Genomic DNA, 12325 nt, shown 5'->3' with positions numbered 1-12325 from the left:
CAAACCTGGAAGTGACCCAGAGCAGGAGTGCCATTCATATTTGTTGAATGAATTAAAAAACGACTTTCTTCATCTCCAATTAGGCTCATTTCAGCTAGGGTGATGATGCCTAGATTCTAACTTAAAGCTTTGGGTTGCTTTTATATTATTTTATGCCTGACTTTGTGTTCTGCGCTTCATAGTTTAGGACTGCCCTGCTTCCAAGTTGCTGTGAAAATAAATGATGGCTGGGATGGACTTTTAGCATCAAAGATAGCCCTCTCTCTGGACCTGGGGGGTGAAATGCCTGCTGGGTTTCATCTGCTTTGGGGACTGTGGCCTCTTCTCTGTGTGGCAGGCCCTACAGGGGCCCAGGGCTGCACTACTCTCAAAAACCTAGTTAAAGCCTTGCTGGGTCCTGTACTTCAGGATTAACTGGAACCCACCCTGGGTGGTGAACACTGAGAGCCTCTGAGAGCCTGAGAGAGGGGACTGGGGGCATGATTTGGTTCATCGAGGAAAAGGTTTCCAGATAGCTGATCTTGCCCTCAGCAGCCTGATTGCAGAGGTGGTTCTGCCAGCCAGTCAGCCTCATCTGCCAGCCCAGAAAACTCCAGACCCTAGTACAGAACAGCTGCAATAAATGTATCCTTACTGAGTGACAGTATAGATGGAAGGTATCCTTGAGTGAGACCCTGCTCTGGAGCTAACTCCAGCTGCAGTGTGAGGAACCCTGCAGAAAACCCTCGGGTCTCTTGCAGAAAAACCAGACTTTGGGACTTCCCTGGTGGTCCAGTGGTTAAGACTTTGTGCTTCCACTGCAGGGGGCATGGGTTTGATCCCTGGGAACTAAGATCTTGCATAATGTTCAGCTGGTAAAAAAAAAAACAAAAAACAAATGCAGACTTTGTTCCACAGAGAATCACCACCCAGAAGGTGATAAGTAGAAGAGAAAAGACAATATGAAAGTTGAGGGCTAGGGGGTTTTGAGGAGGGGAAGGATTTCTGGTTGGCTGCTTTGGAGATGCTTCATAGAAGACCAGGCATTTGCTCTGGGCCTTAAAACAGAGACTAAAATTGAAGTGGGGGGAGTGGGGGGCGGGCAGCAGGTAAGGTGAGTGATGCAAGTATCCTAGGAAGTCAGGGATGAGGAGCAAATGGAAAGAGCAAAGACAGGGGAAAAATACAAAGTGTGTTTAGAAAATGGAAATACAGTGAAAGGTTCATGCATTACTGTGAGTACATGTCATTTGAGTAATGTCTTACACTTGAGAAAGGAATTTGATAGTCTATATAATTTCTTTCATCTTTGTAACAATCAGGACAGATGCGCAGAGAGTACTTCTATTTTACAGATGAGAAAACTGAGACCCAGAGAAGGACAGTAACTTGCCTGAGGTCACACGGAAAAGTGGCAAAAAGCACAAGATGCAGCTTCACAACTCAAATTCTGTGTTATCTTTCCATGGCCCTATAGTCCAAGGGTAGGGGAGTTGTGGGACAGAAGGTTGGAATGGGACCCTTGGGACCAGAGTCAGCAGTGAATTGAATGTGGGGCTAAAGAGTCTAAGGGAACTCAAATCTTCTGTGTGTACCCTAAATGTTAGGGAGATCATCAAAGTTACAGAAATAATTCTAGTGCAGAGGTGCCTGGAGGGCAGGCCAGATAGAGAGGCACTCCCAGGGGGAGGCTGTGGCAACAACAGTCTGATCCTCAAATGTGAAAGCAGGACTTGATGTAGGGAAGAAAAACCCAGAGGACCAGGTGAGGCCAAGGGGGGAGGAGGATGGGAAAGACTTCACCAGAGAGGGAGCTGGGACTAGGAAGAAATGTGCTGGGGACAGTGTGGAAAGGGGAGGCCAAGAGTTGTTTGCTGTGTGTGGAATCTGTGGTTAGGTTTGTAGGGGAGCAGCCAGAAGGCAGCCACAGCATGGTTTTGGAGGTCACCTGCCCAAAGGGGATGGCTGGAAGTACGAAGAGTATTTTGAGTCAGAAATGTGGAAAGGCCAGCCCCGAATTACTGACAGAAACCTAAAAAGGACAAAATGCGTCTGTCCAGCTTCACAAGGAATGTGTGATACATTTTAGAATGGGATTCATCAAGAACAGTTACATAAAAATGTGAGATGCTTAAACAGGGGTTAGCTTTATTTCACTGATTTGAAGTATAGCACCCCCAATCATAATAAGCATCAAGAGTATGTAAGAATCCCTAAAGTTAAAAATTTAAAAAAAAAAAAAAGGCAAAGAACACTTCAAAAATGTAAAATGACAATTTCACTGGTAAATACTAACACTGGGGAATTTCTCCTTAGCAAAAAAATGATTGGTGTGTGCAAAGATTTAGCTACACTGTGCTGTCTGTATTATGAAAAAATGGAAATAACCTAAATGTCCTACAATAGGGGATTAATTGGGTAAATTTTTATTTATCCTTATGGTGGAATAATATATACCCATTATAAATGATATTGCAGAAGTACATTTCTTGACACAGAAAGATGCTCATTAGAGATGTATACATACAGATGATTATCTATGAATTAAAATTCTTATTTTAAAGCACACTTTACTCTCTCCTGTTGCCTTCCCAAGGTCAATGTCTCAGATGACATCAAATGCAAACTTCACTTCCCTAATCTCACTCTGCATTTTCCAGCAGATATGTCAGGTTCCTAGGGGTAGGACAAGCACCCATTTGCTGCACAGAAAACAGACTTAGCAACTCAGGAGCCACTTGTTTTCTTCTCTTCTTGCTTGAAAGGTGTTGGTTTCTGTAGTGCATTCCCACTCCCTCCTGTCATTTAAAGCACCCCAACCCTTCTCCCCCTTCCAGGGCCTCAGCACCTTGCATTTGCTTAACACCCAGGTAGTCTCATTCTTCACAGTTTCTCCTGTCTCTCTGCCTCTCAGTTCTCCCAGCCATCAGTATCTGGGAGACAGCTCTGACCCATTCCTATTGGTTTCCTGGGAACCAAGTGTGGCCTTAGTCACAGCATCAGATTCTGGTGTACCAGAATTGGATTAACCCATCCATTTCCTCTGTGGGAGGAAAGCTACAGTGTGACTGACAGGTGGAATGGTGCATCCACATGTCTATTTATAGTCTGAAACATTGCAACGGGGTGCTGCTATGGAGGGAGAGCTGGGGTGACCGGAATGATACAACCAACCTGACCTGGAAGAGAGATTTACTTCTGAGTCAGCAGCTCTGGGGAGATGAAGGAAGAAGCCTGCTGGCCAGAGCTCTGGAGAGAAATATGAACATTCAGCCCGGCCTCTAGGAGTACAAGTAGGGCATGGTCTAGTTGTAAGCACAAGAGTTCGATAGCTGTCATTCCCAAAGCACCTGGGACCTGGGCTCCCCAACCTTTTAGCTAGACCCATGGCCTTGATCAAGGTAAGCAATTACCCCATTTGCCCAGAATCTCTCTGGACCAAGCCCTGAGGCCCCAGAAACTAAACCAGTGCTGCCAGGGAAGGCTCTCAGGCAAGGGCCACTTGAGGCTGTGGAGGTGGCCTAAGGCAGGAGTGCTAGGAGGAACCAAGGTTACCCCACCCCCGACCCCAACTCAGCAGTCCTGGCTTCTCTGAAACCCTTCTCTCTTTCCCTAAGGCCAGCAGTGGGGCAGTCCCAAGGATGCAGATGGAGAAGCGGAAGAGGTCTCTCCTGGTCACAGAGTCTGGCAGGGGCCTCGAAAACCACGCATCATCTGCTGCCCAAGTAGGGCATGATGTTTCACAGACATCATCTCTGTCACAGTAAAGCAGCAAAATAGGGCTATTGTTTTGGAGTTGAGGAAACTACAGCGGCCAAACTGGGATTTCTTCTCGTCTTGGCAGCCCCACGCAGGGTAGGCTTTCCTTTACTTCCCCGGGGAAGGTGAACCCCCCGGAGGTGGGCCACCCCTCGAAAAGGGACAGTTTGAAAACCGAAACCCTCCCTTCTTGACACCCATTAACGGGCTTGAGGAAGCAGGTTGGTTTTCAAGGACTCAATCCTTGAGTCCACTCTAAACAGGACGGCAGGTGCCGGGGTGACCCCCTCACCGGGGCTGGGAAGACAGAGATCCCGGGGGCATCCCCAGGAAAGAAGGGCAAAGAGATGGCCTCAGGAACTAGCAGGCTGGGTGAGCGCCGAGTGAGGGGAGTAACTGCGGGCCGGGGGCGTTCGACTTTCCAGGAGCGCTTTCTCCCGGGTGCGCTGGTATGGGGGTGGAGTGGGAGCCGGCGGGGCGGGCCCGCGATCGCCCCGGGGCGGCGGCGCCAGGCCGGAGGGGGTGGGGAGGGGCAGCCGCCCTGTACTTCCCCTTCGCCGCTAGCTCTACAACAGCCTGATTTCCCCGAAATGATGAGGCGGCGCTGGCCAATGGGCGTCCTCTCGGCTCTTTAGGAGGCGGGGCCCAGCCTGGGCTGGGGGAATCCCGCTAAGTGTTTAGATTCTCCGCGGCGCCGCGGTTCAGGCAGAGCGCGCCACTCCTTCGTCGAGGCAGGACGTGCACCCAAGTCGGGCTAGCAGAGGCCAGCGAGAGCCGTGCCAAGTCAAGGCCAGCCGTGCCCAGCGGCTCCGCGACCCGGGCATCCTCTGCCTTCTCCCCGTTCCCACTGGAATCGCGCTCCTAGCGCTCGCAAAAAGCAGCGCTCGCCGGGACCCTCGGTTGCTGCCGTCGGATAGCGTTTGCTGTCGAGGTGAGCCCGCCTTCGCCGCAGGGGGCACCGGTGGCAGCGGACGAAGGCGCGCTCGGTGCACCAGGAAATGGGGGACGAAAACCCTTGCCGGGAGAGCGACGGGCCCCCGCGCGGGCTGGGGAGGGCGCTGGAGGAGCCGCAAGCAGCTGTGCGGGGAGGGCGGGCAGCGGCGTGGACCGCCCACCCCGCCGAGGTTGTCCGTGCCTGGCCGCTGTCGCAGACCTGTGTGCGCGAAGCCGCTGGCGGCCTCTGGGTGGCCCTGTGTGTTCGTTGCGCGCATCCGAGGGCTGTGCGCGGGGTTCGAGTGTATATCAGCGTGTGGGCGCCCTTTGCTCCCCGCGCCGGCTTTTCGGCGGTTCCAGCTCAGACTCAGGCCCCAGGTTTCAGGCTGTCTCTGCAGGTGGCGGGGGCTGGGGCTGGCTGCGCTGGGTGGTTGGAGGACCTCCCGGAGCCGCGGGAAGAGGCGCCACAGGTGTTCTTTGGGCCACTTCACTCAAGGAGGGCAACCAGGTCGAAAGGATTAGCGTGCGGGCCTTGGCACTGTGGCTGTCAGGGAGGCATAGGATAGATTGGGGGGTGGTGGTGACCAGGATGAAGGGTGACTGTCCATTAGGGAAGGTGCACGGCTAGTGACAACTCAAACAGGAAAATTTCTTGGCATCAAGCAAAAGAAGCCCTCTCTTTCCAAATAATTTGAATTTGGGGAGAAAAGTTCTAGTACTTAGATATCTGTGTGTTTTGTCTCTTCCTTAACATAAATCTTGAAAGTATCACTTGGCATGTCTGTCTCCTCCCAAGACTGTCCAGGAGGGGCTGAGGGAAGGAGTGTGTTGCTCAAGATGCTGAAAAGATTTGGAGGGCGGTTTTATTAGAGAGAAAGTCCTCTTCAGCATGATTGTAGTACTTGGTATCTAGATGAGGGCAGGAGAGGGTAACTGAATGACCTGGGGTGGGGCTGGGTAGTGGCCAGGGACTGCTCAACAGACTCCAAATAGGAGCCTTCTGTCTTCTCTTCACAGACAACATGCCCATCACTCGGATGCGCATGAGACCTTGGCTAGAGATGCAGATTAATTCCAACCAAATCCCAGGGCTGATCTGGATTAATAAAGTGAGTGTTACTCTTTGGATTTTTCTGCCACTGTTTTAACGTATGTTCTTTAGGGGTCCAGAGCTTCAGATGCAGTTCAAAAAGGGAAGTGATAGGGAGTAGGTAGATGTATTTCCCAGTGGATCCTGCAGGGAGTGTATAAGACCCAGCCTAGGCAGGGCCCCACTGGCTGCCTTCTGCCCACCTCCCTTCTTGAGGTATGCATGGGGCATTCACCTGAGGCCACTTACAGTTTTCCAGTAGCAAGATTCTCCCAGCATCTGCAGAGCCAGAGTTCTGGCCTGTACTGAGGGAGACCTCTACAGGCACACACAGCCTTCTAGAGGGCTCCACTTGGGCAGATAGGAAACAGAGAAGTGGGCACTGCTGGCAGGAAGAGGTGGCTGACCCAGCAGGGGACCCAAGAATTAATCTTGCACCAGTTGTCCAGACCCAAGTGGCCTCTTGCTGTTTAAAAAAGAACAACAGACCCTGAAGGCTTAGTAGTACTAATTGTATTCATAATAATAGCGAATGCTTACTATGCTCACTTACTAGGAGTGAGCAGGGCACCATGTTAAGTGTTACTTACACTGTGTCATTTAATCCTCAAAGTAGCCATGTGAGGAAGATTTTACTAATATCTCCATTTTCAGATGAGGAAACAGGCACTGAGAGGTAGATAATGAGATCACACAAAAAGCGATAGAGCCAAGATTTGAACCTGAGCAACCTGACTCAAAAATCCATACTGTTAACCACCAGTAATGATAACAGTGGGACCTTAGCTTTTATATTTGTTACTGTGGTTTTTTTTTTTTTTTTTGCTCCCATTTCATGGAAACCAGTGAGGGATAAAGAGGTACAGTGTCAATGCCAGGGTCACACAGGTAGGCATCATCCAAGTCTGGTCCTGGGCCCCTGCAGGTATATGACCAGGACCCCCTTTGTAGGAGCCAGTGTTCACAGTTGTTCTGAGAAGCCCCATATAATGGACCAAGTTCTCACTTCCATGTTGGTGCTGACAAGCCAGAGAGAAGCATCCAGGGGTCCTCTGTATGGGTCCTAGCACATCTGTAATGAGCAGAAGGAGGTCTTTGCTGACCTGATGATGCCATAGCTCATCAGAACCCAGAGCCTCTTCTGAGAGATCCAGAGAGATGGACCAGTCTGTTTAGGCCATTGTCGGGATGGGTCAACCCCAGCCAGATGTCAGGGTGAAAAAGGGAAGTCAGTCTTTTCCCAGACCTGGGGGGCTGGGCAGATTAGGGCCCAAAGCCTGTGGTCTCTGAGCTGACACAGCCTTGTGTGTACGTGTGCTGGTGTGCTGTGTAGGAGGAGATGATCTTCCAGATCCCATGGAAGCACGCTGCGAAGCATGGCTGGGATATCAACAAGGATGCCTGTCTGTTTCGGAGCTGGGCCATTCACACAGGTGAGTGTGCTGGACTCTAGCTTAAGAGGAGCTGGAAGGAGAGAAGGGGAGGCACTTCTTTTAACATGGAGGATCTTCACTGGGGTCTCTGAGTTCCCTGAGATGTACATAATTCAGGGTGGGCAGGGAGCAGGCCTTTGTTTTGGGGGAGAGGTTCATCATTTCAGCAAGTTCACAAAGGAATTTATAAAGCTAAAATCTTAAAAAGTGTGGCTTCATGGAGTTTGTGGCTGAATTAAAGTTCTCCCTGGCAAAAGCAGTGGCAAGCACGGACACTGAAAAAGATCCAGGCCTTCCTTTTTCTTGATGTTGACCAATGGTCCTGGGCCCATCTGGTTGGCAGCCTCCTTTTATCCTTCAAGGATGGGGCTCTTGGCCCATCTTGGACCACTCAGTCCCCCTATCAGTAAATATTCTTTGTTGCCTACTCTGTGTCCTCTCCCATGTTTGGAACTATCAGATAAGCACCAGTGCCTTCTTTCTGGCTGCTGACAGCCAAAGAGGGACTGCCTTGATCCGTGACAAAGATAGCACTTTGGGCTTGGGCTCTCTAGTGCTTCTGGGTAGGCCTTTCCTGGAGGCTTGCTGGATGTATCAAATGCCCAAGTCTGGGCATTTGAGAAGCCCAGGGCCTGCACCAGTGTCATCCAGGAATACCTGCTGTTTTGATCATTGTGGATCTCTGGCAGCATGCAAGCTTTAAGGATACCCTTGTCTTTGTCCTTCCGAGCCAGGGCACAAATGAGGATTCCCACCTATAGCCCTGATGATCCTCTCCACCTTTCCTGCCCACTAGGCCGATACAAAGCAGGGGAAAAGGAGCCTGATCCCAAGACCTGGAAGGCCAACTTTCGCTGCGCCATGAACTCCCTGCCAGATATTGAGGAGGTGAAGGACCAGAGCAGGAACAAGGGCAGTTCAGCTGTGCGGGTGTACCGGATGCTCCCACCCCTCACCAAGAACCAGAGGAAAGGTACCCAAAGGGCTCTGGGTCCTGGGGAAGCCCTCAGGGAGAGAGGGAAGGAGGAGGAAGGGCAGCTGGGGCCGGCATGCCTGCCTCTACCAGTGCTGGGCTGACAGCCTATCTGCCCCACAGAGAGAAAGTCCAAGTCCAGCCGAGACGCTAAGAGCAAGGCCAAGAAGAAGGTGAGTGTGATCCTAAGCAGTTAGCCTTTGGTTTCCTGAGGGTCAGGGTGGGTAGTGAAAGGAGTGCCACAGCAAGCCTAGGCCTAAGCGTCTTTCTCCTTCTACAGCCATATGGGGAATACAGCCCCGATACCTTCTCTGATGGACTCAGTAGCTCCACCCTGCCTGATGACCATAGCAACTACACAGTTCGCAGCTACATGGGGCAGGACCTAGACATTGAACGGACTCTCACTCCAGGTGAGGAGGGCTGGGGCTGTCAGGGAACCGCATAGATTGGTGGGAAGGCTCTTACTCTTGGATCTAGCAGGCACTGAGCTTGTGGATGGTGGCCTGTTGGAGCAGGCTATAAGTGGGGGCGGGGGATGCTGGGTATCCTGGCAAACTAAGACAGCACACAGCTCTGACCCTCAGTTTCTGTTGTCCTGAAGCGCTGTCACCGAGCGTCAGTAGTACTCTTTCTATCTGGCCCATTCCAGTGGAAGCCGTGCCAGACAGCACCAGCGACCTGTACAACTTTCAGGTGTCGCCCATGCCCTCCACCTCCGAAGGTTCGTGCTTCTGGGGCCTGGCCTTCCTGTTGGGGTCCAAGGAGGGGTTTCCTGAGGGAGAAAAGACGCTCAGAACTCCGCTTGGCACTGAGCTGACTGGTGGGCTGGAGAGGAGAGGGAAGAGGTGGGAAGAGGTGTGGCTTCAGGGTTCAAGAGGCTGAGTCACCAGGACAATGTTTTGTTCTGTAATCTTCACGGCAGGCAGACATCTGCTGGGAGGCCAGTGTGTGTGTGTGTGTGTGTATGTGTGAAGGGGCAGGGGGACCGGGTGGGCTAGCACTTCAGGGTGGGCCTGGCTGACCTCAGCTAACCTCTCTGCTGTTCCCCATCCACAGCTGCAACAGATGAGGACGAGGAAGGGAAATTAACTGAGGACATCATGAAGGTAAAAGCCCCTTCCTTCCTCCTTTGGTGCCCTTTAGAGGTGGCTACTTCTCAGTGAGGGCTTCCAAACTGGAGGTCAGGCAGCTGCTGCTGTTGTGACCTGTTGGCTTGCATAGTCCGACAAGTGTCACATCCGTGTGGTTGGGGACCACTGGCCTTTTTGGCTGACGGGAAAGAAACACTGAGAATGAGGGCAAGAGGGAGGCTGGGTTTCTGACATGCTGTCCTAAAGCAGGCTTCAGATAGCTCTGACTCAGCTCCCATCAGTGCTGGGTCCCTGGCCCGCGTCCTCCGCCCCAACATGCCCCAGTCCTGTTAGTTTGGGAAATGCACATCAGGTTTCAATAATCAGCCTCTGGGATCTGTAACATGATGGCTTTTTTTTTTTTTTTTAAAGCAAATTATTCTCCAGGTTTTTTTCTGTTTCAGTTTTTAAAATAAATACAAAAAAAAAGTTTTTGCAGTAGCTGTACCCAGGCTGTGTTCCTTCAGCACAGAAAATGGAGACATGGGCATAATTCCCTATCTCTAGCTGAAATTTCTAGGCATCTTTTCTTAGCATGTTAACCATTGCTGTAAGCCACCCTCCCAGTTGGTATGTCCTTACTCTATAGAGAGGGAGGTCTTGGAGATTCTATGCCAGAAGGTAGATGTGGGAATGTTAGCCCAGGGCAGACCCTCACCTCCAGGCCTCTATCCTAACTGCACTCCACATCTGTATCCATCTGAGAATATGAAAATAGCCAAGGACCTGATCCTGGCTGGGAAGCTTTGGCTCATTGCGGGCAGGGCCAGAGGATGAGTCTGTACTGGAAGTGAGCTGATGGCTTCTTATTTATCTGTCCCCAGCTCTTGGAGCAAACAGGGTGGCAGCAGACAAGCGTGGATGGGAAGGGGTACCTGCTTAATGAACCCGGGGCCCAGCCCACCTCTGTCTACGGAGAGTTCAGTTGCAAGGAGGAGCCAGAAGTTGACAGCCCTGGGGGTAAGACGACCCTGGATCCAATATAGTTTCTCAAAGATGGGAAAAACCATGGAAGTGGTGGGGGAGTCTTGGGGGCAGGATGAGACAGCAGCAGAGGTAAAGCATCCTTCTTAAATTCATCGGGGTACAGACAGCTTGCAGACTGGCTGTGGCTCCCAGGCCCTCAGGTTTGCCTAAGATGAGGCTGCTGAGGGGTGGACCGCAGGAGCTGCTGTGTCTGTGCCTTCCAGGAATGGGCTGGAGGGTTGGTGGGGTGGGGGAACACACCTGCCTCCTCACCCCCGTCCTCACACAACCTTCTTCATATCTTCTAGGGTATATTGGCCTGATATCTTCAGATATGAAGAACATGGATGCCAGCTGGTTGGACAGCCTGCTGACCCCGGTCAGGCTGCCCTCCGTCCAGGCCATTCCTTGTGCACCATAGATGGGCCCCCTGGCCTCCTTTGACTCCTTTAGGCCACAGGGCCTGGCATCATGGTGGTGGTGGTGCAGAGAAGCAGGAATCCTGTGGCCCCTTGATATGATGAAGTGTGACCCCACTGCTGACGAAGGGTGAAGGCTCCTCGGGACAGTGGCCCCCTGCAGTCCGGCAGGGCAGGGTCTGGACTCAACTTGTGGGGTAAAGCTGGCCCTGCCTCCTGGGAAGATGGGGATCTGAGATTGGCATGTCAGATGGCAGTCTCAGACAGGAGTCAGCCTCCAACTTTCCCCTCTGAGCCCCACTGCCTGGAGAGGGCTTTGCTATCCCTGAGCTGGCCCGAGGGAACGGACCAGTGACCTCAGAAAACACGGCACCGACTCCAGGGCGGGCTCTGCACTAAGAGACAATTGCACTAAGTGGATCCTGTTCCCAAAGTGACCGCCTCCCCTCCTAGCTGAGCCCTGGGGACTGTTCCAAAGCCAGTGAAATGTGAAGGAAGAATGGGGTCCCTGTGGGACAGTGCCCCCCCTGCCTCAGAGGAGCTCTGCCCTGCTCCCTGCTTAGGCTGAGGGGCTTGTGAAAAAAAACCCTGGCACTTTTTCTTGTGGACCTTGCCACGTTTCTGATCAGAGGTGTACACTAACGTTTTCCCAAGCTCTTGGCCTTCGCATTTATTTATACTGTGCCTTGCCCTGCTCCCACGTGCCGCCTCAGGCAGGCCCCGGCAGCCCCCAGCAGGCCCAGAGAGGCAAGCGTGAGTGCCTTGGTGTGATTTAAAATTGGAAATACCATCTGACCACTAAGTCTTGTGTAACCACACATGTACATGTGTGTAAATATGTACATTTGTCTTTTTATAAAAATTGTATTGTTTATAAGGGTTGTGGCCTTTTATTTAGAGATAAATCATAGGTGATTTTACTTTTCATAGACACATTCTGATGGATTCAGTGTTGGCATCCTGCCTGAGCTTAACTTTGGGATGAGTGGTAACACACCTTTTGTGAAATCCTTTCAGTTGTGGTCATGGAGAAGATGGCAGGAGAAAGGACAGTTGTGGCACTGGGACATGTTCATGTAAATACAGTCATTGCCCTTGGCTATACAGGTAGAGCTATGAGTTGACCTGGGGCTCCTGGGGCCCAAGGAATGTTAGGTTTGAGTTCTTCTGAGGGATGTGCCATCAACTAATGTTTTGCTATAAACTCAAATGCAAGTGTACTCAGGTGCTACTTCACAAAGTTATCAGTTAACACAGCATGGTCACCATCAGATCAGACACCAGCCCCATAAAGATCCCCGAGGCCTTCTATGCTGAGCATAACTTGCTGTCCATTTTCTGCAGTGATGGGAATGTTCTCTGTGTTGTCCACTACAACAGGCAGTGGTATAGTCACATGTGCTAAACCAAACACTTGAAATGTGGCCAGTACAATGGAGGAACTGGATTAAAAAAATTTTTTTTGGCTGTGCTGCTCGCATGCAAGATCTTGGTTCCTGGACCCAGGATAGAACCCATGCCCCCTGCAGTGGAAGTTTGGAGTCCTAATCACTGGACGCCAGGGATTTCCCTGGATTTTAAAAAGTTTCATTTAGTTAGTTAAAATTCAAAAAGCCACACGTGGCCAGTGGCTACCATAT

General features: G+C 51.4%; 2 protein-coding genes across 3 annotated transcripts in view; one reads left to right on the top strand and one right to left on the bottom strand.

Moving 5' to 3' along the window:
- The window catches only part of RAD50 (RAD50 double strand break repair protein), a 247961-nt gene that overhangs the window by 164809 nt on the left and 70827 nt on the right, over window positions 1–12325 (bottom strand). The window lies entirely within an intron of this gene.
- Window positions 4537–11562, top strand: IRF1 (interferon regulatory factor 1). Of its 2 annotated transcripts, none has more exons than XM_043466017.1 (10): window positions 4537–4669; window positions 5689–5780; window positions 7095–7194; window positions 7991–8167; window positions 8291–8340; window positions 8448–8580; window positions 8820–8891; window positions 9227–9276; window positions 10125–10260; window positions 10575–11562. In XM_043466017.1, the coding sequence occupies exons 2-10, from the start codon at window positions 5694–5696 to the stop codon at window positions 10685–10687; spliced, it is 918 nt and encodes a 305-aa protein (XP_043321952.1). In that variant the 5' UTR covers window positions 4537–4669; window positions 5689–5693; the 3' UTR covers window positions 10688–11562. The 2 variants fall into 2 exon arrangements, with proteins under 2 accessions (XP_043321952.1, XP_043321951.1); XM_043466016.1 differs by having other exon boundaries at window positions 8772–8891.

Source organism: Cervus canadensis, chromosome 4 (genome assembly GCF_019320065.1).
Source record: "Cervus canadensis isolate Bull #8, Minnesota chromosome 4, ASM1932006v1, whole genome shotgun sequence".
NCBI classification, from domain to species: domain Eukaryota; kingdom Metazoa; phylum Chordata; class Mammalia; order Artiodactyla; family Cervidae; genus Cervus; species Cervus canadensis.
Note: the sequence above shows the minus strand (reverse complement) of the source record. Positions and strands in the feature narration are given on the sequence as shown.